The 27,847-nt window shown below is 34.8% G+C and overlaps 1 protein-coding gene across 3 annotated transcripts in view; it reads left to right on the top strand.

The window, feature by feature from the left end:
* LOC123532663 (ceramide synthase 6-like) overlaps nt 1–19,324 on the top strand; it is a 43,699-nt gene extending 24,375 nt beyond the window's left edge. Inside the window, exons 6-11 of one of the 3 annotated variants that reach the window (XM_045314184.2) lie at nt 2,546–2,638; nt 3,417–3,545; nt 5,873–5,979; nt 6,202–6,361; nt 7,275–7,301; nt 12,499–19,324. In XM_045314184.2, the coding sequence (XP_045170119.2) occupies nt 2,546–2,638; nt 3,417–3,545; nt 5,873–5,979; nt 6,202–6,361; nt 7,275–7,301; nt 12,499–12,603 (621 nt within the window). In that variant the 3' untranslated portion in view covers nt 12,604–19,324. Of the gene's footprint in view, nt 1–2,545; nt 2,639–3,416; nt 3,546–5,872; nt 5,980–6,201; nt 6,362–7,274; nt 7,302–12,495 lie in introns of all 3 variants that reach the window. The other 2 variants (XM_045314185.2, XM_045314187.2) reach the window with 2 other exon arrangements.
* Nucleotides 19,325–27,847: the final 8,523 nt, after the last annotated feature.

Here is a 27,847-nt window from a genome sequence, read left to right on the forward strand (position 1 = left end):
AACTTTGACCTTGACATTGACCTAGTGACCTACTTTCAGGTTTTTGAGCCCTCCCGCTTAGCTCAGTAGGTAGAGCGTCGGTCTACGGATCGCGGGGTCGTGAGTTCGATCCTCGGGCGGGGCGTATGTTCTCCGTGACTATTTGATAAACGACATTGTGTCTGAAATCATAGTCCTCCACCTCTGATTCATGTGGGGAAGTTGGCAGTTACTTAGGGAGAACAGGTTTGTACTGGTACAGAATCCAGGAACACTGGTTAGGTTAACTGCCCGCCGTTACATGACTGAAATACTGTTGAAAAACGGCGTTAAACCCAAAACAAACAAACAAATAATTTCAGGTTTTTGAAGGTACAAGCTTCAAATTTGGACCACATGCATAGATATGTGTTCTGAAATGAAATTTGACCTTGATTTTGACCTAGTGACCTACTTTCACATTTCTCAAGCTACAGCCTTTAAATTTGGACCACTTGCAAAGTTTTGTGTACCGAAATAAACTTTGACCTTAAGATTGACCTAGTGACCTACTTTCAAATTTCTCAAACTACAGCCTTCAAACTTCATGCATATGCATAGTTTTGTGTACAAAGAATTTTGTCTTTGAAATTGATCTAGTGACCTACTTTAACATTTCTCAAGCTACAGCTTTCAAATTTGGACCACATGCATGGACCACATGCACAGTGTTGTGTACGGAAATGAAATTTGACCTTGAGCTAGTCAATAAGTCTTGAAATTTGGAACACTCAAAAATGGTACATTGGTGAGCACCAAGATCACTCTGTGATCTCTTGTTTGAAAAGAAAAATGATGAGTTCTTGTCATCACTTGATCAGCGTTGGCGTCGGCGTTGCCTGGTTAAGTTTTATGTTTAGGTCAGCTTTTCTCCTAAACTATCAAAGCTATTGTTTTAAAACTTGCAACACTTGTTCACCATCAATAGCTGACGCTGTACAGCAAGAAACAACTCCATCATGCTTTTTGATAGAATTATGGCCCCTTTTGGACTTAGAAAATATCAGATTTCTTGGTTAAGTTTTATGTATAGGTAAACTTTTCTCCTAAACTATCAAAGCTATTGCTTTGAAACTTGCAACTCTTGTTCATCATCAAAAGCTGACTCTGTACAACAAGAAAGATAACTCCATCCTGTTTTTTTGCAAGAATAATGGCCTCTTTTGGACTTAGAAGATCAGAGTTCTTGGTTAAATTTTGTGTTTAGGTCAGTTTTTCACCTAAACTATCAAAGCTATTGCTTTAAAACTTGCAACACTTGCTCACCATCAAAAGCTGAGTATGTACTGCAAGAAACATAGCTCCATCCTACTTTTTGCAAGAATAATGGCCCCTTTTGGACATAGAAGATCAGATTTCTTGGTTAAGTTTTGCGTTTAGGTCAACTTTTGTCCTTTATGGTCAAAGCTATTGCTTTAAAACTTAGTTATTCATCATTTAAAGCTGACTCTTCACAGCAAGTGCTGTAACTCTACTTTGCTTTTTTTAAGAATTATGGCCCTTTTTGGACTTAGAAAATCATGGGTAGGACAATATTTCTGTTATACAGAGACAAAAAGAATCAGATGAGCGTCTGCACCCGCAAGGCGGTGCTCTAGTTAATTCTAGCCTTTGGAGATCAGCCTTAGAATACAAAACTGCAGTTGTTGAATTTTATGTTTTTGCAGAAACAACCAATCGGGGCTCGAAGTTGAAGACAAGTATTGGAATGCAACATTACCATTTGTCTATTTCAGTTGCTTATACGTCAAGCACTCTACTCTGTAAAAAAATACTTTTCAAGGGCAATTAGGTCTTTAGAACTACTTTTGAATTTTCTGTTCAACAGAGCATCAAATCATTAACTTTGATTATATTGCTTAAACGCATTTACAGTATTTTTGATCTTACTGAAGTGTATCATGCAAATCTTCTCCTGCAAACCATGACAATTGTAGTTACTATAATGGTATTTGATATGATGAAACATTATGGCTGACTAAATTATGGTTACATTTCAAGTTGCATAAAACCATTAACTGCAAAAGCCCATAAATACACCATTTTGTTAAGAGTGAAAAATCACTAAGTGAAACAATGTTTTTGTCTTTTTCACATGGTTGTATTGAAATAATGGGATTGGTTACTGAGACAGTAGAAATGAGCGGGAAATTTTGCAGATGCGGTTTATTAGAAAACCATTTTCATTCCAAATTTCAGTTAAGAGGTTTTGGACTGACACCATTGATGTGTTGTTAAAAGACATGGTACTGTAGTAAATGTTTAATTTTAACCTTTAGCCTGCTGGCGGCAGATGATTCTGCCTTTGCGACCAGTGCAGACCAAGATCAGCCTGCACATCCGTGCAGTCTGATCATGGTCTGCACTGTTCGCTATTCAGTCAGTAAATTTTCAGTGAAAACCCCTTTGAGTAATAAGTGGTACTGTCCAAATTGAAAGATGGACCAGTCCATTATAGAAATATAGCAGGTTAAGGGTTAAGCAATACCTTGTATTAACTTTAAGATAAAGTTATGTTTCATTTCAGAATATAGACACAGCAATATACTGGTACTACATTATAGAACTAGGATTTTACCTCTCACTTATGTTTTCACAATTTCTAGATGTTAAAAGAAAGGTAAGTTGTTGTCTAGATACTCTAACAATAGTGAGGAAATATATAGAAAATCTATATTAACCTTTAGCCTGCTGGCAGCAAGTGATTCTGCCTTTGAGTCCAGTGCAGACCATGATCATTATTAATATTTTCATTATTATAAAACTATTTAAAATATTGATGGAGCAGTTCTTGCTTAATATGGAAAATCTCTCTGAATTAAGAGAGCTGGGTTGAAAATTACTGTCACTTTTAATAGGACTTAAGTTATAAAATCAATGGAAAATCCTTTTCCTAATTGTGTTGAATTTGAGTTCTGATAAAATCTTTACTAAAACTTAAGGAAGTAAAGAGGAAAAGGAGAATTGACTTAATAAGGCATTGCCGTACCTAAGATCTTCTTATCTCCCCTGTTATTCATCCAGAACACTGTGTTTATGTTGCAAAAAAATTCAAAATTAAGGATGTGAAATATACAAGTCTCACTTGGTTTGAGCCACGCCATGAGAAAACCAACATAGTGCGTTTGCGACCAGCATGGATCCAGACCAGCCTGCGCATCCGCGCAGTCTGGTCAGGATCCATGCTGTTCGCTTTCAAAGCCTATTGCAATTAGAGAAACCATTAGCGAACAGCATGGATCCTGACCAGACTGCGCGGATGCGCAGGCTGGTCTGGATCCATGCTGGTCGCAAACGCACTATGTTGGTTTTCTCATGGCGCGGCTCATTTTATCTGAAGCTTTCAGCTTGGAAATGTACTTTCACTGTTATATTCTGAATGTATTCTCTTGTTTCAGGATTTTGTAGAAATGTTTATACATCACATAGCTACAGTATCATTATTAAGTTTTTCATACCTTGGCAACTTTTTACGAGTGGGAACTCTAGTGTTGTGTATACATGACTGTGCTGACTTCTGGATAGAGGTAAGGCATAGGACATATATTAATCGGTTTTGTGTATAGTAAATTTTGTCAACAGCTTTTTAGCTTCGCCGTACAACGTATATGAAGAGCTATCTTAATCACGCTGGAATCCACCTCGGCATCCACAGCTTTTGTTACAGCAATTATTATTTAGAGACTGTATCATAGCTCTTTGCGTACTTCGATTTTTCAAAACAAAGTGGTTTTAACAAGTGCACCGGTTACGATTAAAAATGTAAAGAACGGACTCTGTCTATGAATCATTGGAATGAATGAATGGCAGTCGATCTTAGTCATAACACTGATTGACGGTGAATGCTAATGACTCATTGTGTTGCAGAAAGGTGTTTAGTTTGTAACTGTAAGTTCCTTTCAATTGAAATCCTCTCGAAACTGGTAGTAATTGATTATATTTTGACAAAGATCACTGTCTTTGCAGTTTGCCAGCTGCTAAAAGGGCAAATATATAAGATTCAGTGTAAGTTTCACTTCACTGGTACTGCCAGTTAGTAAGTTCATACTCTAAAAAACACATCAGAGAATTCACGGCAGTTTTGACCGATCAAAACATTGGCAGCATTAGATTATATTTTTTCTTTGCCGTTAGGTAACAAAGCGAATATGCCGATAATCCGGAGTTCACCGATAATGATGTTATTGTAACAAAATTGTTCCAGTTCAAGTAATGTAATTGGTGCAGTTAAACTGCGTAGCTGTAGCTACTACTGTTATAGGGAAGTGGTAGAGTGTCAGCCTTAGGTGTGAGAGGTCCTGGGTTCAAGTCCCGGTTAGAGCTTATATATTTGCATTCTGCTACAGCATCTTTTTTCTGTTAACAGACTGTTCCAGATATTCTAAATTTTTAGCACACAGTATCATGGATCATTATTTAGCAATCCAGATCACAATTGAATGTTAAATCAAATGCACCCAATTAGAAAATATTTGATATATTATGTCCCTGTGATGTTTCTGCTCTCAACATGCTTAATGTTCAAGAAGAGTTACATTTCCTTGATCACAAAATTTTCTTTTACATGAAAATGTTAAATGCTCATAACTCTACGCTTCTGGTTAAAATATTGTCTGTATATCTATTTTTGAAAAATATATGGACATTTGCCTTCATTCAGTTTTTTAACTTCATAACTATAATTTGAAAAACTTAGGTACTATCTCTATATTATTTGATAGATTTGCTTCAAACTTGAAATAGTATACTTACTCATCCCTGCGTCATATGATTCAAGTGCCATAACTCATGCACCAGTATTTCATTAATTATGCCACCTATTTTACTTGAATTTCATGTTAAAGTTTAAAGCACTTTCACTCGGTGTCTGTTATTACTGGATGGCTTTAATTCAGACGTAAAATAGATGTTCAACATCATCACCCACATCAAAGACAGAATGTTCATAGGGGGCCTCTTTGGCCTAGTTGTCAAGGTGGCTGACTTGGAATCACTTGCCCGTCACCGATGTGGGTTTGAGCTGCAATCAGGGCATTGAATTCTGCATGTGAGGAAGTCATCTGGCTTACAGAAGGTCGTTGGTACTACCAAGGTGCCCGCCCCAGATGAAATAATGCACGAAAGGGTACCTAGGGTCTTCCTCCGACAAAGCACGAAAGTTGCTGCGACGTTCAACCCAACAAAAATAAAACAAAGTGTGGCAACAATATTTCATGAATTATACTCATTTTTTACTTCAAATTTCAGGTTTTGATGTAGTTTTGGTAGCTGTGGGTATAGCTTCTTTTCTCTGTGTGGCTATGTTGTACTTTAAAAATCTGTGAAACTACTAGCCTGGATTTCAAAAGTTCTTGCTAAAAATGCAACTTTGATTACCTACAATATTCATTCCAGTCATTGTGGTGTGTCAAAAAACATAGCTGATAGAGCTTAACATAGAAGAATCTTCAAATATCTTGTCTTATAAACCGCTACTCCAGTACTTAAATAATTTCCTATAATGGCTGTGGTGACCCTATACAGAAGTTGTTTAAGTTATTCTGGTTTGTTAATAACATGGCCATCAGAGAGTGTAGTCACTTTTTCATTTAGTGTTTATGCATAATGGTCAAGATATGTTTATATGTATATTGTGGGAAAAATTCCTTGTGAGAAAACACTGTTCCAATATCAGAATATTTCCACAGATATTTTCCTTGGGTGACATCTACTAAAATTGTTCAAGCGAGCTATGAAACTTGCACCTATCTAGGGCCACCATAGCCCTTCAGTTAGAACGTGCTGTTGGAAAAATTATTATTTATTCTGGTGTTAGCATACAGACTCTTCATTCAAGATATTTTATTTGTTTCAGGGTGCAAAGTTGGCGAAATATGTAAAAGCCCATAGGCTCTGTGATATTCTGTTCGCTGTATTTGCTGTTGTCTGGTTTGTTACCAGACTGGTGTGTTACCCACTCAAGTAAGTACACCTTGCACCTAAACTACTTATTTTAAAACAGAAGACCTTGAGAGTTACATCGAATTATTAAAACTTTAGTGAATTTTACCAGGTTAAGTTTTTACATTTAAAACATTTTTAACTTGGAAAAGGACTTTTCATCATCCACAATAATTGTGTATATTTTTTATGTATATGTTAAATTTATATGTATCATTTTAAGGGTTTTCTGTGTTGTTTCAGGGTTTTAAATGCAACTTGGAACCAAAGCAATGAAATTATGGGATTCTGGCCGTCGCTGATTTTCTTCAATGGCTGGCTATGCCTTCTTCTCATTCTGCATACGTATTGGTTCTCCTTGATAGTACGAGTCGCCTACTCCGCCCTCACCAAGAAATCAGAGGTAGTATAGCACCACTTGTTAGCATGGGTGTCGTAGATCTAGATCCTTTACCCTGTTTAATTAAGGGGTTTGTTGCTATGTGGCTAATGCCTTACTAATGCCTTATGAGTGATGAGGATTTGAATAATGGTGTTGGGTGTTTGTTTCCAGTGAACAGTGCTTCATCAGTGCAGGGGATTTGAAAACTGTTTAGTAGCAATGTTTGGATGTTTGTTGCTAAGTGACCAGTACCTTATCAGTGCAGGAGATTTTAACAATTTTGAGTTAAGGTGTCGGGTGTTTGTTGCTAAGTGACTAATGCCTACTCCATGCAGGAGATTTTAACAGTTTTGAGTTAAGGTGTCGCGTGTTTGTTTCTTTGTGGCCAATGCCTTATCAGTGCAGGGGATTTTGAGCAAAGTTATGTTGTCAGTTATTTGTTGCCAAGTGGTAAAAGTCGAATGACTTGAAATGAGATGTATCATGAATGCCAGGGATAGGAGCCATGTTAAGGTAAGGTGTCAGGTGTTTGTTGATAGTGAAAGTCCCATTGCTTCAGCTGGGATGCCCCATCACTGCTTAGGATTTGAACCATGCTTGTAATAAGTAGTAAAATTACTTATCGAAAAATTTGGTTGAAGGTAACTGTAGATTTGCAAAATTCAGTATAATTAACAATCTGTCTGCAGTATGAAACTATCTACCACTTGAGGCTAGGTATATTGATAAGAAATAATTCTGGTTAATAACATGCCTGTTATGCCAGCCTCATTGATTGCGAATGTTACGGAATATAAAACCATTGCAAGTACTGTGTAGCCTTCTAGAGTGAACAGAACTTGGAAGAATGAAGCCTGTTTGTTGTATAAAGGTAGTTTGTCTAGAGAGGTTAATTTACTGAGGATTTTGTTTAATGGAAAAGAAAATAATTCAGTTTGCAGGGAGATGTGGCTCTTCAGAGGTAGTTATAAGTAGTTATAAATTCACAGAGTTAGAGATGGTTCTCCAAGAACTATCTATTGACACTCATGGCTTCTACTTATCATAAATTGCATTTTTGCATAATCTGACAGTCACAGTAATTCTTTCTTTCTACACATCTTTACAAATAGTTTGATGGGGTATGTTTCTTCAGCTTTATAACCTTTTGTATCTTCTGTATAGTTTTGCTAGTAATTCATTTTCCCTGATCATATGTAACAAAAACGCGCCATTTCCCTTTTTTAGTGAACATCTTAAGATTTATACTAACTCAGGTTGTTGGTTGTTATAAATGGACAATAGCTAGGATATTGAACAACTACTGGCATCATGTTTGAAGATTACTGCAGCTAGTGAATATCATTTCCCCCTTCCGCATTACAATGCTCCAAGGTTGCAGAGGTGATTAAAGAGACCAGTTTCCAAATGCAGCCATACGATTGGTTAATTTCAAAATTGTGCTGAAATATAACCAATCATATGCTGCTGCTTCCAGACTGGTCGTCAAGTTTAAACCCAGAAATAGGATCTGGAGTAGTAGTTTTAAAAAGTGTCTTTTGTCTTTTCTTTCTGTCTAATTTCTTGTCCTCTGTAACTGTTAAACTCTCCAGTGATTTTTGTAATGAAAGTTGCACCAGTATGTGACTGGGTATTCAAAGTTGAAGTTTGAATGCCAAAGATCTTACTGGTCTTGTGTTTAAAGCTGTTTTTTCACATAAAGCAAGTATGTCTTGCAATAAAATGAATATGCAGGAATCTTAAAGGACAGCTTTAAAATATTGATTAATCTTGGATCTCTGGAGAATATTTTGTTATTTGTTAACTCTTTGATAGTGAGAAATTAAAAAAGTATTAGTACAGTTGAGATAATACCGTTTTCCATTTTTCAAATTCATTATAGTATCTGCAAAATAACATAAAATTCTTTAGTTCAGATTTAATTAACAGTGATTCATGCTGAGTGTATTGATGTCGTTCTCATGTAATGATTTTTGCATTACATTGTAATCTGTATTTAATGTTATGGATGATCTAAGAGTTAAGAGAGATTATCTGTCAAGGACCTTAGATTTGTCCACTTATTCTGCACTGTAGAAATCTTACCATTGCACAAAGTTCAACAGTTCAAAAATTCATTAATTTTGCCTTATCTGTGATAATTTGCTATTAAATCAATACGAAGGATCTGTCTGACTAAACATAAACCTTTTTTTTTCCTTTAAAAAATGCTTTAAAGTTTGCTTCTTTTACACATCATACACTCTACCCTTATCAGTAAGTATGAAATTATTTTGCTGAATATAAAGGCCTAAAATAGAATGAGAATGTGCTTTGTTACCAATGCTTCCCATTTTCTCTGCAGGGCTCATTCCTGTCACTTCATATTTCTGTACACGCTTTCTCTCACAAGTTTCATTTACTGGTATCTATAAAAAAAACAGTTGAATGACAACTTGTCATTGACAAGTGTATATATATATAAATTATATATATATAATGTCAGCAAAATTTTTTTAAAGCTAATTATGCTTTGTTTTCAGTATTGATTAATTTGTGTTGACATAGTCAGTTTTATAACTTTTTTACTTTTGACTTGATTAAGGATGATTTGGGTAGAACTGTGGATGAAAAGGTAGTATTTTTCTGATGTAGAAGCATTACTAATTTTGTCGCATTTGATAACAGACATTAGTTAGAACAAAATTACTATGTCTTACAAGGGCTTTTGTATTAAGACTGTCGATAACAAAATTGAAAAAAGAAAAAACTTCTCTTGGTGTCATGTGTATTCTGTTACCTTGATTTAGTATCTCTGTACAAATATATTGAGGAGCTACTTCATGAAAACATACCTGTATTGTTGCTGAGATGACAGTAATTAGGCTATTTTTTTGTCACATGAACATTTTACTTCCTCGTTCCACGGATGTAAAAACAACAGAATCAAAGTGACCATTTTCTTGCGAAATCAGATACTGCTGTGAACAATGAAGCTTATGTAGTAAGGAGCATAAAAGGCATTTTCATGAAATTGAATAAACAGTACCTCATTCATTTTTGAATGTCACCAAGATTTAGGGAGATATGCTCTGTATGTTCTTACTGTTATTTCAGATTTGTGTTATTTTTTTAGATCTCGGTTCATTCACATTAGAAGAGTGTTATTTGATACTGTTCTGAACAAGTCAGTAAGTTTAATGGGGACATGCCTAGTTGGCTCAGTAGATATACACACAAGATTACGAAATGAGTGTGCTGTTCAGCTGAGCAATTTATAAGGACATATAAAACTGTGTATTTACTTAGGCACTGTCGTAAGGTTGTTAGTTGAAGGCAGACCCCATTATTTTAGTCTAGAGGTGAAACAGATTTGCCTTTAACACAAAAAAGCAATTAATTTGAATAATGTTGAGAAGTCCTGTGTATTTTTAGCATAAATACTACATGCAAAAAAAAACCTTTTCATGTTGCAGAATCAAAATTTGAATGCTAATCCATAGGTACTAGTTTTGAGCTTAATTCTGAATAATTGGAAGTGGGCATGATAACCAATTACTGGACTGCTATGGATCTAGGACATCATTTTTTGACATCATTTTACACCCATAACGTTTGTGACAAAGTTTGTATACATTGATATTTAATATGAGTAAATGATATTAAATTATTCAGAGGCAGCGGCATGCCTTAAGTGGTTATTAACACTTCCAAGCCTGTTTCGGCTTTCTGACTATGCTCATGTGCAAATAGTATATAACATTTAATTTCTTAGGAAGACACAAGCAGGGAATCTGTAATAAAGACTATTAAAATCAATCTCAATGTACATTAATGATATCACAATATTTGACTTCATTCCATAAAAACTATTGTATATTCCTAATTTAAAGCCCTCACCCAAATAATCTTCCCCAAATCCCCCATTCCTAAATATCAACCTGAAAAAATAATATAGGTCATTAGAGAGTACCATTACTTTGGTAGTGCTGATTATTCTACGAAAACCTGAGTTATTAGATTGGGGTAGATGTCGGTCGGGCGGGCGGGCGGCGGCGGCGGCATCAAACTGGTGTTTCCGGTCAATAACTTTTGTTTCGGTAAAGATATTTGAATAAAACTTGGTATGTATGTAGCTTATATCAAGACAAAGGCTGGGATTGATTTTGGGGTTTCTGGGGTCAAGGTCACTGTTACTTAAAATAGAAAAAAGGTTTCCGGTCAATAACTTAACTTAGGAATGAGCTATCATGATGAAACTTGGTGTATACAAAACTTATATAAAGTTGTAGCTTGGGATTGATTTTGGGGTTTCTGGGATCAAGGTCAAGGTCATTGTTACTAAATATAGGGTTAGGGTTAGGTTAGGGTTAGCATATCTTCTACATGCATGGAGGGATTTTGATGAAAGTTGGCACAATTGTTCACCATCATGAGACGGAGTGTCGTGCGCAAGAACCAGGTCCCTAGGTCTAAGGTCAAGGTCACACTTAGAGGTCAAAGGATACAAGAATGAAAACTTTGTCCGGAGCATATCTTCTTCATGCATAGAGGGATTTTGATGTAACTTGGCACAATTATACACCATCATGAGACGAAGTGTCTTGCGCAGTTCCCTTCTTTAGAATTACTTCCCTTTGTTGTTACTATAAATGCTACATCCAATTTTGAGGTGTATTTTGACCAATCTCTACCTGGTAAGGAATTCTGTGTGGACTTACAATTTTTTTTTTTTTTATTTTTTTTTAAGATTAACTTCCCTTAGTTGTTACTATAAATAACTTATATTGTAACTTTTTTATAATTGACCGTAGGGAAAACCCAAGACCACTTTTCTGTGGTACAACATAGTTGTTACTTTCTAATTTTAGGTGTATTTTAAGGTATCTCTACCTGGTAAGGAGTTTTTTTGTGGACTTAGAAAAACAAAAGAATTACAATGATTACTAAACAACCACAAAATTAAAATTCCATTTGCAAATACAGGTGCTAGAGTAAAGAAATTTGCTGTGACGGGCGTATATTGTGACATTCTGGCACTCTTGTTTATTCTTATGAAAAGTGTTGAAAACCTGGTTTCGTGGCATTGCCGCGTTTCTTGTTAAATTTATTAATGTATTAATCTTGATATTCATGGTGGACAGTTTTCATAGATTTCATACTGAAATACATCCGCAATATTAAAACTCATAAAACAGATCAATTGCCCTATTTATTGCCCCCGAAGGGAGGCATATAGTTTTTGAACAGTCTGTCGGTCTGTCTGTCGGTCTGTCAGTCTGTCTGCAATTTTCGTGTCCGGTCCATATCTTTGTCATTGATGGATGGATTTTCAAATAACTTGGCATGAATGTGTACCACAGTAAGACGATGTGTCACGCGCAAGACCCAGGTCCGTAGCTCAAAGGTCAAGGTCACACTTAGACGTTAAAGGTCATTTTTCATGATAGTGCATTCGTGTCCGGTCCATATCTTTGTCATCCATGGATGGATTTTCAAATAACTTGGCATGGATGTGTACCACAGTAAGACGACGTGTCCCGCCCAAGACCCAGGTCCGTAGCTCAAAGGTCAAGGTCACACTTAGACGTTAAAGGTCATTTTTCATGATAGTGCATTCGTGTCCGGTCCATATCTTTGTCATCCATGGATGGATTTTCAAATAACTTGGCATGAATGTGTACCACAGTAAGACGACTTGTCATGCGCAAGACCCAGGTCCGTAGCTCAAAGGTCAAGGTCACACTTAGACGTTAAAGGTCATATTTCATGATAGTGCATTGATTGGCGTGTCCGGTCCATATCTTTGTCATTCATGCATGGATTTTAAAATTATTGGGCATGAATGTGTACCACAGTAAGACGACGTGTCGCGCGCAAGACCCAGGTCCATAGGTCCAAGGTCCTTAACTCTAACATCGGCCATAACTATTCATTCAAAGTGCCATCGGGGGCATGTGTCATCCTATGGAGACAGCTCTTGTTTTTTGTAACTTTAAGGTTTGAAATCCACACATTAATGTCCCAACCAAATAGCCTTTAACCCCCAATTTGAACTTGAATGATTTTAGCATGTTGATACTTTTTTTAATAATTAGTTTTGGATCATCTCATTATCATCAATCATTTTTACATGTGATTCTTAAACGTAAGGTACTTTTTTATATTTTCTTGAGCAGGTTGATGATGTACGAAGTTCCTCAGAGGAGCCGGTGTCTGACGAGCCGGAACAAAATCATGTCGGAAATAACATCGCTAATCACAATCATACAAAATCCGGTTGAACGGGGAAAAATACTACTGTGATTTCATCCATCTTCGCTATCAGAGGTCAAGGACAAGTTTTCAAGATGACCTTGGGAAAAGGTCAAAAGTTCAGGAAGAAAGATGTAGTCATAAGATAATAAATATGTTATAGTCTTTGTATCAAAAAGAAGTGAACTTAAAAATATGTGTACATGTGAAAATAGTATTGACTTAACAGCGCAAAAGCATGACATAAATTTGTTGCCTCAACAACAAAAGCAAAACATTTTTACCTATACAAAGGAGAAAATATAGGTTTAGTGTGGAGGTAACAAGTTTACAGGTACAATCATTTATCATTAAGGATCTTCATATCTCAAAAGAAGAAGTTTATTTTCATTTTATTCATAGATATAAAGCAGACAGATTTACTTTCTGCTGTTTTTCTAAAAAAAAGTCTGCCTCATTAGTTTTTGCAGCTTGACAAGAATTTATGTCAAATTTTTTTATAGATGTAAAGGTATATTTCGTAAGTAGTAGACCTGGTGCCTATTAGACCTATTCTGCTGTAAAGTTGCCATTTTATTGCCTAAGTATTTACAAAAGAACAAACTCGAGTTCCATAACTTGTTATCCAGTTTATATTTGTGCCTAGGTTATGGAATGTCCTGATAATAGAAGACAGTCGTATAGCAAAAAAGTATATGTCCCCCCCCCCCCCCCCCCCCCCAATCCTGAGCATAAAATTCCCAAATGATTGTTAACTATTGGGGTTTTTGCTGTTTTATAATAGTTCTTCAGCTTTGTTTATTTTGGTTAAGTACATACAACAGTTATAATACACTGTTGAACTAATATTAAAATGCAATCTCACTTACGTAAATATTTAAATATTGCACACATAAATATCTTTATGTACATTATTATTAAGATGGTATCTGAGAGCATATTCCTAATTCCACTAGTGTTGCTGGCATTGCCGAAATGATGAAAATAAGGTCTTATATAAAAGGTAGTTTTAAAGCCTATCATTTAAGATGAGAAAATATATTTCCCTTACATAAGGAAAATTATGGGAACTTATGAGTAAGTGTATTCCTTTAAAGTTTTCAACTTCCTTCCCGGCATTTCTATATACAAAGATTTTGCCTGATTCTTTTCACAGAGTGCAAACATAAATGGTAGAAGTAGTTGTTTAGTACTGAAGGTAGCCATACAAATTTTAGAGCCATGGGTTTTCTGCTTTATTACAAAGTACATTGACTGACACCATATCACATAATGCAGTTTGCTTCTAATGAACTTTTTATATATTCCTTGCTCAATTTGAAACACAGAACGGCTATAAACAATATAAACTGGATAGTGAGTAAAGGAAAACATTCATTTCTCATTTAAATTCATCTCCACTTCATCAATATGTATATGAGCCGTGCCACGGGAAAACCAACATAGTGGGTATGCGACCAGCATGGATCCAGACCAGCCTGCGCATCCGCGCAGTCTGGTCAGGCTCCATGCTGTTCGCTAATAGTTTCTCCAATTCCAATAGGCTTTAAAAGCGAACAGCATGGAGCCTGACCAGACTGCGCGGATGCGCAGGCTGGTCTGGATCCATGCTGGTCGCATACCCACTATGTTGGTTTTCCCATGGCACGGCTCATATAAGAGTTTTTCTTGATAGAAATTATGGTCATATGAAGTGCATGTTTCATGGGAGTAATGGCATTTCAAAACTAGATGTTTTTGTATTGTGTACAAATAACTTTGGTTGTTTCTAATGTCATGAAAACAGCGCCTTATATCGAATTAAGTGTGAATTATGTCTCCCACTACATAATGGTGTGGGAGATGTATTGATTTACTTCTGTCTGAGTGTCTGTCACAAATCTTGTCCGCACTTTAAATCGAACATTTCTCATCCGATCTTCATCAAACTTAAACAAAATGTGTTTGCCAATAAGTCCTTGGCCAAGTGCGATAACTAGCCAAATCGGCCCAGGCACTTCAGAACTATGGCCCTTGAAACATTTTTTTTTTGATAATCAAAGCACTCAAAGTCTGATAAGGCAGTTGAGGTCTTGGTGCGTGGTTGACTCATATACTACTATTCAGATGATTAGGCAGTTTTGGGAGACATGCGCTTTTCTCAAAAGCAGCTCTAGTTTTTTTGCTGTGTTTGTTTCAGTGCAATATCGACAGGCTTTTAATTAAAGAACTTCTTTTCAAGTATCTGTTTGATATGCGTGGGTTGGTCTAATTGATGTTTTTTGTATGTGTGTGTGTGGTTTTTTTTCCCCACATACTTCAGTTACCATTTCACTCTGTCATGATGTATTATAAAAATCCAGTTTAAAGAAGTTTTAATATAATCCACTCAGAAGTAATCTATCAGAAAATGAAGAATAAGACAAATCTGTAATATTAGAAAAAAAAAGAAAAAGAATGATGTCTATATCAGTGGTGCGGCCAGGCCAGTAATGACTTTTTCAGATCTCTCAATATACATGATACTTTGTGATAAATTGACCAAAGATATTACATATTGCAGTCATTTGTTCGCAATCTGCCTGTGTCTGTTGCCCAATCAGTGGAGTCTGTTGCCCTTAGAATTAAATGGAGCTTTGATAGTGCTTGGTATGCATGCTGCAGAATTAAGAGTGGACATATTTAAGAAAATTGATAAATTCCCTTCAGTATACAAGTTTGTCCAAAATGTTATTGAAACTGTATTACCTGTATGTATAAAAAAAAACAAGGTATACATTCCTTATTTCTGACACTATTAAAGCATAAAAATGTTGGTTAAGGAATAGAGGGGCAAGTATTATGAAGTCTTGATTCCTATGTATAATTGATTCAGGACCAAAAATATTGAATGTAAAGGAGTGTCTTTCATATTAACTTTTTTTTGGAAATACAAAATTGAAGGGAAAAACAGGTTTTGTTCTTCCAAAAAAGGTAAATAAACTCATTCAATTTGTATTTTCTCTCGTTTAAAACCATTTGACCTTAAGGTCAGCACTTATACTGGATTAAATTTGACCTTTCAATTAATAAATTTCATATTATTACTAGTTTCTGACAGTTTTGTGTTAAAATCTGTAACATACTGTCCTTTACAGAAAGAGAAGTATTAAAGGGAACAGATCTTAGGATATGACTTAATTCATGAAACTTGTAGATATAGAGAATAAGGGCCAGTCACATACTTCCTGAAAATATATATTATATAATCTTTATTATAAGTATCAGATTGTTTGCTTACCTATATGATTATAATAATAATGTGACTCCTTGCTCAAGATAGGAGTGAATAAACTCCATATTGTGTAGTCTCATTCTGCTTGCTGTGTTATGCTGAGTTAGGGGAAGCTCTTTGTTTTTTACATGTATAATACTCATTGTTACAATATTTAGCACATATACATGTATGGTGTTTATTTTCTCAATGATTAATTGCAAGACTAAATTAAGGAAATTTTGCAAGAAATAATAAATTCCTTACATTCTGTCACCCATCTTTTATGCTGTGTACTTTCTCTCAAATGTGATGCTATTTTACTTTATTTATTAACTGTTTGCAGAAAGAAAATAATGTTTTTATTTTCTAATACAAAGTGCCTAAATCAAGCAAAACTGGAGTAGAAAATTTAAAAAAAAAAAAAGGAGAGCATTTAAGCAGTATTGTATATTCATATAGTTTTGTAGGAAGTGTATAGTTTAAATATATATTGTGAAGTCTAGTGTACTCTGTGCTGTTGTACAAAGCTGACAGTTTATTATGTCTCCTACCACACAGTGATGTGGGAGACATATTGATTTACTCCTGTCTGTCAAAAATCTTGTCCGCACTCTTAAGTCAAACAGTTCTCATCCGTTCTTCACCAAACATGAACCAAATGTGTTTGACCATAACTCCTTGGCTAAGTTCGATAATGAGCCAAATCGCCCGAGGTACTTTGGAATTATGGCCCTTGCACATAATTACTGATACACAGATGTAGACCGGTCTGACTATTCAGATGATTAGGCAGTCGTGGGAGACATGCGCTTTTCGCAAAAGCACCTCTAGTTTGTAGATTGTTTTAGTCAGATAACAAATTATTTGTATGTATAAGGATGTAATAATTGCTTGTGATCATGCAATAAGATAGATATGTATCTCCTGTCTTAGGTATGTTTTAGTAAGTGAACTGTTCAGTTTAATAAAATGGGAGTTTGGAGACTAAATATGATATTCGTAGCATTTGATTGGTTATTTTTTAGCAAAATCTTGAAATTCACTATTGGCAAGCCTTTATGGTTGGGTTCTTTTCAAAACTCAATGTTATATCCTTGCAATTTTATGTAAAATTTATTAATTTGGGGTTACTAGCAAAAGTTTTATGATTATACTTTTAAAGGTGTGATTGAAAACTTGCTCTAGGTTTCATGGATGTAAATATACTAGCCTCGGAATTCAGCTTTGTCATTTGCCAATTTATAGACTGAGATTAGCCAATCAAATTATCAGTTGACAGGGTCTGCAAGCTTTTGTTACTGTTGAGGTAAGTTAAATTGGTACCCAAGGTTTACTCAGCAGTAGGAGATACTGTGTATTACTATGTTTGTTTTTTGGAAGAGCGGTAAGTTAGATCAGTGATGAAATTGTAAAAATGATCATAATCATGCTACTTATAGCAAAATTAGGATTGTGATTTTATTATGAAATCTATAAAGTACTATTATTTGGTAAATTTTTAAGTTCTTTTAAGTACTTTTTTGTTGGTAAATGGCTATACTTTGGCACTTTATTTGCACATTGTGAAATCATTAATATTCGTGGGGGACTAATTTTCGTGGATTTTGTGGTTGACTAAATCCACGAAATTAAATTCCAATGAACAAGTAAAATTCCTATTCATTTTAAGTTCAAAAGTTGAACTCCACGAATTCATATCCCGACGAAATTGCCATTTTGACCTAATGCCCACGAAATTTAATGATTTTACAGTATATGCTATGCAGTTCTTGAGCAGTTCTCGTGTGAGTTTTTGGGGCTTTATATTTACTGTTATTGTTAGAAATGGGTAAATATATAAATGATTATATGGTTATAACTTGCAGGTACCTTTGCGGAAATTGAACATTTATAACTTTAGATTTTACAGAGGTTGAAGTTTTCAAGACATGTGCACGAGTGCCTGCCGGAAAATTTCTGCTGAACTGTATAATTTAGCTGCTCATTACATGTAAATCTGTTAAGTGAAGGTTTTACAGGTGCATTGTAAATCAATTGTAATAATCTGAATTTTGGCAGCTCAAACATGTAGTGAAACATAGAATGAAATGATCTATAACATATAGAGATAGTACCTAAGTTTTTCAAATCTAGGTTTGAAGTTAAAAAGCTTTGAAATGAAGACAAATGTCCATATATTTCTCAAAAACAGAAATATAGACAATATTTTAACCAGAAGTGCGGAGTTATGAGCATTTAATATTTTCATGATAACGAAAATTTTGTGATCAAGGACATGTAACTCTTCTTCAACATGGAGAGCATAAACATCAAAGGGACATAATATAGTCAATATTTTGTAATTAGGTGCATTTGATTTAACATTCAACTTTGATCTGGATTGCTAAATACTGATCCATGATACTGTGTGCTAAAAATTTAGAACATCTGGAACCGTCTATTAACAGAAAAACTATGCTTTAGCAGAATCTAAATAGTTAAGCTCTAACTGGGACTCGAACCCAGGACCTCTCACACCTAAGGCAGACACTCCACCACTTCCCTATAACAGCAGTAGCTAATAGCTATGCAGTTTAATTGCTGGATTACATTGCGTGAACTGGAACAATAATCAGTGAACTCCGAATTATCGGCGTATTCGCTTTGTTTCCTAACGGCATTTTTTGTGTAAAGAAAAAATATAATCTAATGCTGCCAACGTCATAATTGGTCAAATCTGCCCAAATTTCTCTGACGTGTTGTTCAGAGTATGAACTTACTAACTGGCAGTACCAGTGAAATATTACTTACACTGAATATTTTATATTTGCCCTTTTTGCAGCTGCCGAATGGCAAAGACGATAAGATTTGTCCAAATATAAGTAATTATTTTACCAGTTTTGGGAGAATTTCAATTAATGGGAAATTACAGTTACAAACTAAATACCTTTCTGCAACACATGGAGTCATTAGCATTCACTGTCAATCAGTATTATGACTAAGATCGATTGTCATCCATTCATTTCAAAGTTTCATAGACAGAGTCCGTTGTTTACATTTTTATCGTAACCGGTGCACTTGTAAAAATCACTTTAGTTTGAAAAATCAAAGTATGCGGAGAGCTATGGTACGGTCTCTATAACATACATACAGAAATATCAATCATCAGCTTCTGTTCTAACTTACTTTGTCTTCAGTTAAGTTTGAGTAATTGTAGTCTTGTCAGATAGTGTTGTCGGTCTTAATTTCCACCCTGATACCCATTACTCTTAAAGTCTAAGTTTTTCTTTTATATTTCCTGTCAAATACTTTTTTCCATTTTGATTATTCTGTATGCTAAGGTGATTATGCCCCTGTTATACTGAAAAAGAAGGCCTACAAGTTTTGTATTGGACACATACATCTATTTTTCACATGTACACTTAAAGCCACTATGTACAGATTCTTGAATATTTTTAAGCGTTATTTGGAATATGCTGTTGTACATTCACCTTTTGAAAATGAGAAAAAAATAAACTTCTGTTTGCCACCTTAAATTTTTTGTGTGCCTGATCTATTATCAGCTTTTTGCCTGAATTTCATGATTGTTGAAAAAATGTATAAGGAGTTGATTAAATCCTGTCCAGAACTCAATTCTCAGCACATAGTTAATGAAGCTGAAAGTGTTTTGGTGGCATGGTTGTGTTTCATCATGAAGTGTGCAATTCTTCAAGGAAATTTTGTTCTGTTCAAACATTGTTAATGTTAACATATGACTATAGATTTAAATAAGAAGCCTGTCTATGAATGCAATGTAGAAGTCTAATCTTTACAGTGTAAAACACCTTATTAGATAGAGCCATTCATCCTCCACCTATCAGTCATGTGGAGAAGTTGATGACTCGCAAGGAACAAGTTAGAACTGACAGAGTCTGTTGGAAGTAATTAGCTCTTGCTCAACTTAAATACTGTTGTGAATTGCATTTAAAACCATACCATATGAAACAAGCTTTGTAAATTGTCTTTAACCTTTAGCCTGGTGGCGGCAAGACTTTGAAGTGATTCTGCCTTTGCGACCAGTGCAGACCAAGATCAGCCATGCAGGCTGATCATGGTCTGCGCTGTTCACTATTCAGTCAGTAAATTTTCAATGAGCACCCCATCGAATAATAAATGGTACCTCCCAAATTGAATGATGGACCAGTCCCATTGTAGAAATTTAGTAGGATGAAGGTTAATGTCTTCTCTCAAGCAGCAAGTTTTAACAATAAAAATTCATGTAGTTCTTGTTCTTTTTTTTTAAAGAAAAAAAAGAACATTAGAATTACTGATGTATTTTGGTAAAGTTGTCAAGATACCATTTACTGTTTGATCTATTTAATCTGTATCAGTTTTTTGATGTGCAGCTTTATTTTCCTGTATCAAGATCAAGATATGAACTTAAAACCGTACAATCATTCTAAAGGATTATTTGGGTGGTAGCATTTATGTGGGGGGCTTATAGCGGTGCTCCTGTCGGTCTACCTGTATGTTCTTGTTTGTCCAACTCCTCCCACACTATTACCCTGATTTGCTTCAAACTTTCACAGATGTACAAGCTTGATGTGCAGATGACAATAAAGGAAGAAACTTTTGCTGTGACTATATTTACTGCAGTTAAGGCCCTTTGATAGTTTTGCTATATAGCATATAGAGAAAAATCTTGTGTGTCCAACTCCTCAAAACAGTGTTGAAAGGATATGCTTAAATAAAGGACTTTTTTTGTGGCTAGAATTATTAGCTCGACTATTCATAGAATAGTGAGCTATTGCACTCGCCCATGCGTCGGCGTCCGCGTCCGCGTCCCGATTTTGGTTAAGGTTTTGTATGTAAGCTGGTATCTCAGTAACCACTTGTGGGAATGGATTGAAACATCACACACTTATTCACTGTGACAAACTGACTTACATTGCACAGGTTCCATAACTCTTTTTTGCTTTTTTACAAAATTATGCCCCTTTTTCGACTTAGAAATTTTTGGTTAAGGTTTTGTATGTAAGCTGGTAACTCAGTAACCACTTGTGGGAATGGATTGAAACTTCACACACTTATTCACTGTGATGAACTGATCTACATTGCACAGGTTCCATAACTCTAGTTTGCTTTTTTTACAAAATTATGCCCCTTTTTCGACTTAGAAATTTTTGGTTAAGGTTTTGTATGTAAGCTGGTATCTCAGTACTTACTAATGGGAATGGATTGAAACTTCACATACTTGTTCACTATCATGATCTGACATGCACTAAGCAAGTCCCATAACTCTACTCTCTTTTTTTTCAAAATTATGCCCCTTTTTCGACTTAGCAGTTTTTGGTTAAATTTTTGTATGTAATCTGATATCTCAGTATCCACTAATTGGAATGGATTGAAACGTCACACACTAGTTCACTGTCATGATCTAACATGCACTGTGAAGGTCCCATAACTCTACTTGGCATTTTTACAAAATTATGCCCCTTTGACTTAGCAGTTTTTTGTTAAGTTTTTGTATGTAAGCTGGTATCTCAGTATCCACAAATTGGAAAGGACTGAAACTTCACACACTTGTTCACTGTCATGATATGACATGCAGTACAGAGGTTCAATACCTCTACTTTGCATTTTACAAAATTATGCCCCTTTTTCAACTTTTGTATTCATTCAATTGACAAGGCTGTTGAATAGTCGAGCGTTGCTGTCCTCCGACAGCTCTTGTTTTTTATAGAGTTATGACCCTTGCTTAATTTCACAAAATATGCCTTTGTGAAGAAATTTGGTGTGGTCAACTCCTTATATACTTTTTGAAGGCATTGGTTTAGAGTTGCTCAGACGAACAACTGTACATCCGTGCAGGCACTGTTCGCTATTCAGTCAGTTAATTTTCAGTGAACACCCCTTTGAATAGCAAGTGATGCTGCCCAAATTGAATGATGGACCAGTCCATTTTAAAAATTTAGCAGGGTAAAGGTTAAGGAGAAATCCATTAAAAAAAGATTGTTACAGAAAGGGGTGGATCAAACAGTAAGTGGTTTCGTATATTGCATTTTTTAAATTAATGGTAATATCTTGACACAAACTTATATAGCGAGATGTGTTTCATACCTTAAACATGTGCAATATGTTATAATGTTTAAGTGCTTGCCCATTTTGTCTTTACCCAAAACAAAAGTCTTAAATCCTGACTAGTCTACACTATAGTTCTGTTATGTGTGTTGAGAAAAGTTGTATGAGATAACTGAATTGCTTTGTGAAAAGATTTTGTCTTGTGTCTAATTTTATGTTGTACAGTTTTAAGTTAAACATATTTTTTTCTTCTACATATTGTTTTGAAGAAATTCGCAATATGTTTGAATATGTCATGATTTCTTTAGCTCTTTCATAAAGTTCAATTTATATTTTTGATGAGTCAAAATGTTTTTCCAATAGTGATGAATTTGTTGATTTTTTTTTTTTGCAAGCTAAATAATAAAAGTGAAGCAGTTTTTTACCCCCCACCCTCCCCACCCCCCCCCCTTCTCCCTTCCATTGTTAAAGCCTCCATAAGTAATTATGCTTGAAGAGCATTGTCAGTAAATATTGGCAGACTTTCACCATACCTTTCCCTGTAGTCAAAATGATCTGCTCAGTGTTAGTTTTGTGATCAAAATATTTTTGTCCTCTTTGGTATATTTCTTGCATGTAAAGTTTTCTTAGTTTTTGAAATGATCAGGTCCTGTTACTGTCGCCATAACAGGATTGATTGATTGGTTATTTTTTATGCCCCCGAAGGGAGGCATATAGTTTTTGAACCGTCTGTCGGTCTGTCAGTCTGTCGGTCTGTCCGCAATTTCGTGTCCGGTCCATATCTTTGTCATCGGATGGATGGATTTTCCAAATAACTTGGCATGAAAGTGTACCACAAGTAAGAACGACGTGCAGGGGCAAGTCCCAGGTCGTAGCTCAAAGGTCAAGGTCACACATTAGACTTTCAAAGGTTTAGTGCAGTGAATGGGTGTGTCCGGTCATATCTTTGTCATCGATGATGGATTTTCAAATAAACTTGCATGTATGTGTACCACTGTAAGACGACGTGCAGTGCCGCTAGACCAAGGTCCGTCGCTCAAGGTCAAGGTCACACCGTAGAAGTTAAAGGAATCTTGTGCATTGATGGGCCGGTGTCCGCGGGTCCATATCTTTGTCATCGATGGATGGAGTTCTAAATAAATTGCGATAAATGTGTACCACAGTATGACGTCCGTGTCATGCGCAAGACCCAGGTCCGTTGCTCAATGGTCAAGGGCACACTTAGACGTATGTAAAGTCCATTTTCATGTTTGTGCCATTTTGATGGGCATTGTCCGGTCCATATCTTTGTCATTCAATGCATGGATTTTTTATAATAAACTATGCATGAAGGTGTGAACACAGTAAGTCGATGTGTCGCGCGCAAGACCCAGCTCCGTAGGTCAAAGGTCCTAAACTCTTAAACATCGGCCTTAAACTATCATTAAAAGTGCACAGCGGGGGGGGCCTGTGTCATCCTAGGAGACAGATCTTGTTTAATTCTAATTAGATACAGTTTTGTGCTTTCTGTGTACAGGTTTGCATTTTTGAAATACAGCCAAGTTCAGAAAACATCCAGTGTTGGAAGCATATATTGTTGTGAAAGTAAAAGTGAAATGTAGATTTTTAAATGTTTCGAAAGTAGTACTTTTTATATGGGAATGAAATGGGGGACAATAAGATAGGTCCTGTCATATTTATTCAAGACAAATGGAAATATTGAAATGGAAATATCAAAAAAAAGGGTTGGTATCAAACTTTACTGTAGACTGGAACTACTATGAAAATACATACAGTAAAAAAAGAATCAGTAGAGCTTGCAACAGGATGACTGAATTGATTGAGATACCCCGGGTTTCAAGTGATTAAAACATAGAATATGCAATGAAAACAGCCCGGAACCAGTCAAATTGGTTGAGTGGGCTGGAGTGTTTGAGCACAATCCGTGCTCGAGAAAGCAATGTTCATTGTATATTCATACTGTATACACAAATTATCCATCTCAGAATTAATTGACAATTCCTTACCGTTACTTTCCCAGATAAATGACTTACTCTTGAAAGCAAGCATTTCTAGTAACCAAGAACAGTTGCTGGAATGAAGTTTGGCTGTTCCTATCTATGCTGTTTCCATGTTGTTTCTGTGATAATTACTGTATTATATCAAAAAATGAAGTTACATGTGTTGAATTGAAAGGGAATGCAGACTTATTTCTTTGTGTTAGTTTTTGTGTGCTAAAAGTTAAAAAAGTGTGAATATATTCTTCATTCTAATATGTTTTAAATTGTGCTGTTTGAGGTAACAAATGAATTATACAGATAAATTGTTTTGTTTGATGCTTGGAGAACTAAAAGAAAGACTTAAAATTGTAATGAAATTGGTACTTACTTATACAAATAAATTGTTTTTTGAAATTACTTGATGGACTTCAGCTGCAATTCTTTTGTATAAATGTCTTGCATATAGTGTTTATTTTTATTAACAGATATCTACATTTAGATTTTTGTTTGTCATCTTTATAAGTATTGAAAATTTTATATAGTTTCCTGACAAGAAATGATTTGTGTTTAATTCTTTCTATTATTTTGTTCAACAGTATTTTTCACTTGCATAACAATAACTGTCTCATAGTTTTTGTGTTGTTGCTTTTTAAAAAAGGACCTTATGATCAACTGTTTTTATGAATTTTGATTTATATATTAAGAAAAAAGGGAACACCATACTTTATATTTCAAAATCATTCCTTAGTGCAATTGATAAGCAACCCAAAAGGGATTGAAAAAGTTAAGTATGATATATGCAAAGAAAAACTTTTTTTTAGCTATGAGTCCTGTTTTTGAAGTGACATTAGCAAGTATGAAATTAAATTATACAAAAAAATAAAAATAAGAATACAGATGTATTAAAAACAAATAAATAAAAATAAATAAAAAAACTCGAAAATATAAAAAATATAGAAAAACACTTTTTATATTTGCTTTGGCCCTAGAGCACTATGAATGAATGATGTAGAAACTTAGTCGCCAGTATTTCTGTCCTTTGTCGTTGTATGAGGTTATAAGCCATCCTTACGTAGAGTACAAGTGTTGAATTTTACATTTGGCAATATGAAGTATTCAGTGGGATTATAAGAGCTGGGTTACATGTGGCCATCTTTTCAAGCAGAACAATTGAAAATTCAGCTGGTTTCCATAATGGTATTGAATAGGACAATCTGGTTTTCCATTTTACAGATACAAAAGTATAAATCTGGTATAATAATAATAAAAAGTTCTGTTACAATAGTCATAATATGTATTTCTTTCTGATACTTTCATATTGGGATGGCTATTGATTTTGGTTGTAGATAAGATGATTCTTTGTTGGAAGTGAAAGTATGTACCCAAGACTGTATTACCATTAAATCTATAGAATGATAAACTTGTAACTTGTGTAATTTTAAGCAAAACTTAGATATAGGCTGTAATATGTAATATTAAGTTTGATTGAAATTTAATATAATTGATCAGACAACAAAGTCCTTTGTTTGGTAACTGTGCCGAAGAATTGAGATTATAAACATTAATTTAGAAAATTCCTACACAGAGTATGCAGTGATATGAAACTGTCTTATATGTATTATTAATTCAGTTTCTCACCTGAATATTTGTGGGTTTAAACTATAAAAATATATTTTGAATAGCTTTCTTTATGATTTTGTAGATTTCTGTGTTCTGAAGTTCGACACTTAGATTCCTTATTGAAATATGCAATCAAATTCTATGTGCACTTGTTCTGTACAAGTGCAAAATTTCAGCTTCTTGTTTGTAAGATAAGTTTTCATGTGGGAATTGTAGGAAAAATGGCTACTGCATTTTACTTCTGTAAGCTGGCTTTGGGTGAGCCAAGACACCTTTCAACAGTTCACAAATAGTATTTAAATCTTTAATTATTTTTTTTTTCAGTTTATTACTTAGATGTTTTTTTAGCTCAGCATAGTACAGAGTGCTCATGATAAGCATTTAGGATCATTGGATTTCTGTTGTCCCTCTATCATACAGTCCACTTAATTTATCTCGATTCTGAAGCAAGATGTAATTAAACTTTGCAGCTATGGGTATGGTCAGCCTGCCATCTTAGCTGAATAGGGAGAGCTGCCAGGTCATGAGTTCCATCCCTGAAAGGGCGTATGCTCTTCGTGACGATTTGATAAAAGACGTTGCGTCTGAAATCATTCTTCTTACACCTCTGATTCATGTGGGGAAGTTGTCAGTTACTTGGGGAGAACAGGTTTGTACTGGTACAGAATCCAGGAAAACTGGCTAGGTTATCCGCCCGTGTTACATAACTGAAATACTGCTGAAAAAGGGTGTTAAACTCGAAACAAACAAAATGGATAATATTATGGTCATAAGATCTTGGTCAGGTGTAATTATGGGCCTGTTATGTGAGAGTTTGGCTTTGGCTTATTTGATAACAAGAAATGCCACACTTCTACATTTCTTCTTTATAACACGTTAGAATATCAAGTTTTATTGTTGGACTAAAAGAGAACAATTAGCTCAAGGTTATATGTCCCTAGATCTATGATTTTTTGCGAAACGTATCGTTCACTTTGATGACTGCATGCACCAGTCTAAATAGTTACTAGCATGTGAAAAGAGTGGTACATTACTATTTTTTACACTTGTGACATCTTGTATTTCACTTCACCAGTCCCAATTTATATGTAGAGAATGAAAATCGAATTCCCATAATACTTAGTCAGGTTGTTGAGAGGACAGGTTTATCCAGAGTTACATGCCCTTGATCAGACTATTTATCAATTTTCTATTTGTCTGAAAAAATGCTTGGTTTTTTTTTTGCATATAGAAATAATAAAAACTCATGTCTTCAACTCCTGTCAGATACGGAAATACACCCAATGGTAGAGTGTATTGCTTTAGAGGTGACGATAGAAATGTTCGAGTATAGTCTGTTAACCTGACCTTGAACTTATCATGAAAAATGATAATATTCGGGTGAGCCTTTTATAGACAAATCATGACCCTTTTATTTTGATTTCATACAAAGTTTGGAAGTGCATGCTTAGTTGTATTTTTGTCTGATTTATACTTAGCAAAAATCATACGATTGAAGGATTTTTGAAGTCATTTTAGCATTAGAACACAAGTTGGTGCTATGTGTATGCATTACTTTCATTGGTAGCTTATCTCTCTTTAAACAATGTTTTCCTGGTTTTCTAAGGGGAAAGCCATCGTCATTTATGTTTCATTTTTGTGAAAGTAATTTAGTAATGTAAGTTTATAAAATAAAATAAATAGTAAAAATTCAGCGTGGCACAGTATGTTTTGTCTGCAAGCTATGTATGTACTTGTATACATTTACATGGTATTTACTTTAGTATGTTGCATTTGTAAACTAATATATTATAAGGCTGTTTTTTATCTCGAAGAAGTTAAGTAATCTAACAAATAAGAATAAAGAAATTCAACATGATCTAAATAGAATTAAGAAAATATATAAAAATAAGAATATATACAAAGTAATGACGAAGCAAGTTAACTTATATATTGAAAGAATTACATTATACTATAAAGAAATGTAAGTCATGCAATAAGAACATGTTATTTGCAAAATGACAGCATTTTATTGGAATTTATTTATATTTTACTCAAAAATATGTGAAGCACAGACTAGACCTGTTGAACAAATTTTTATGGAGTGGGACAGGAGGTATGCCGATTAAAGTAGCTGGTTTTATTTACTTTAACAGACTTCTGTATATGATTAACATAGTTATTAACAAATATTAGGTAAATGAAAATGTAAGTTGCTGCATGTGTGTGCTAGAAGTTGATGTTGTATTGACCAGAATACATGCTTTGGTGTGTACATTTTGATTGAAATGATTCTAATAAATCGGGAATGATAAACTATGATGTTTAAGGTAGTTATGCATGGTAGTTTCCGATTTGTTTGTACAGGATAATTTAACATGGATTTATTAATAGTATGAGAGCATTCCCTGACGAAAAACG

This window comes from Mercenaria mercenaria, chromosome 11, assembly GCF_021730395.1.
Source record: "Mercenaria mercenaria strain notata chromosome 11, MADL_Memer_1, whole genome shotgun sequence".
In the NCBI taxonomy this organism is placed as follows: domain Eukaryota; kingdom Metazoa; phylum Mollusca; class Bivalvia; order Venerida; family Veneridae; genus Mercenaria; species Mercenaria mercenaria.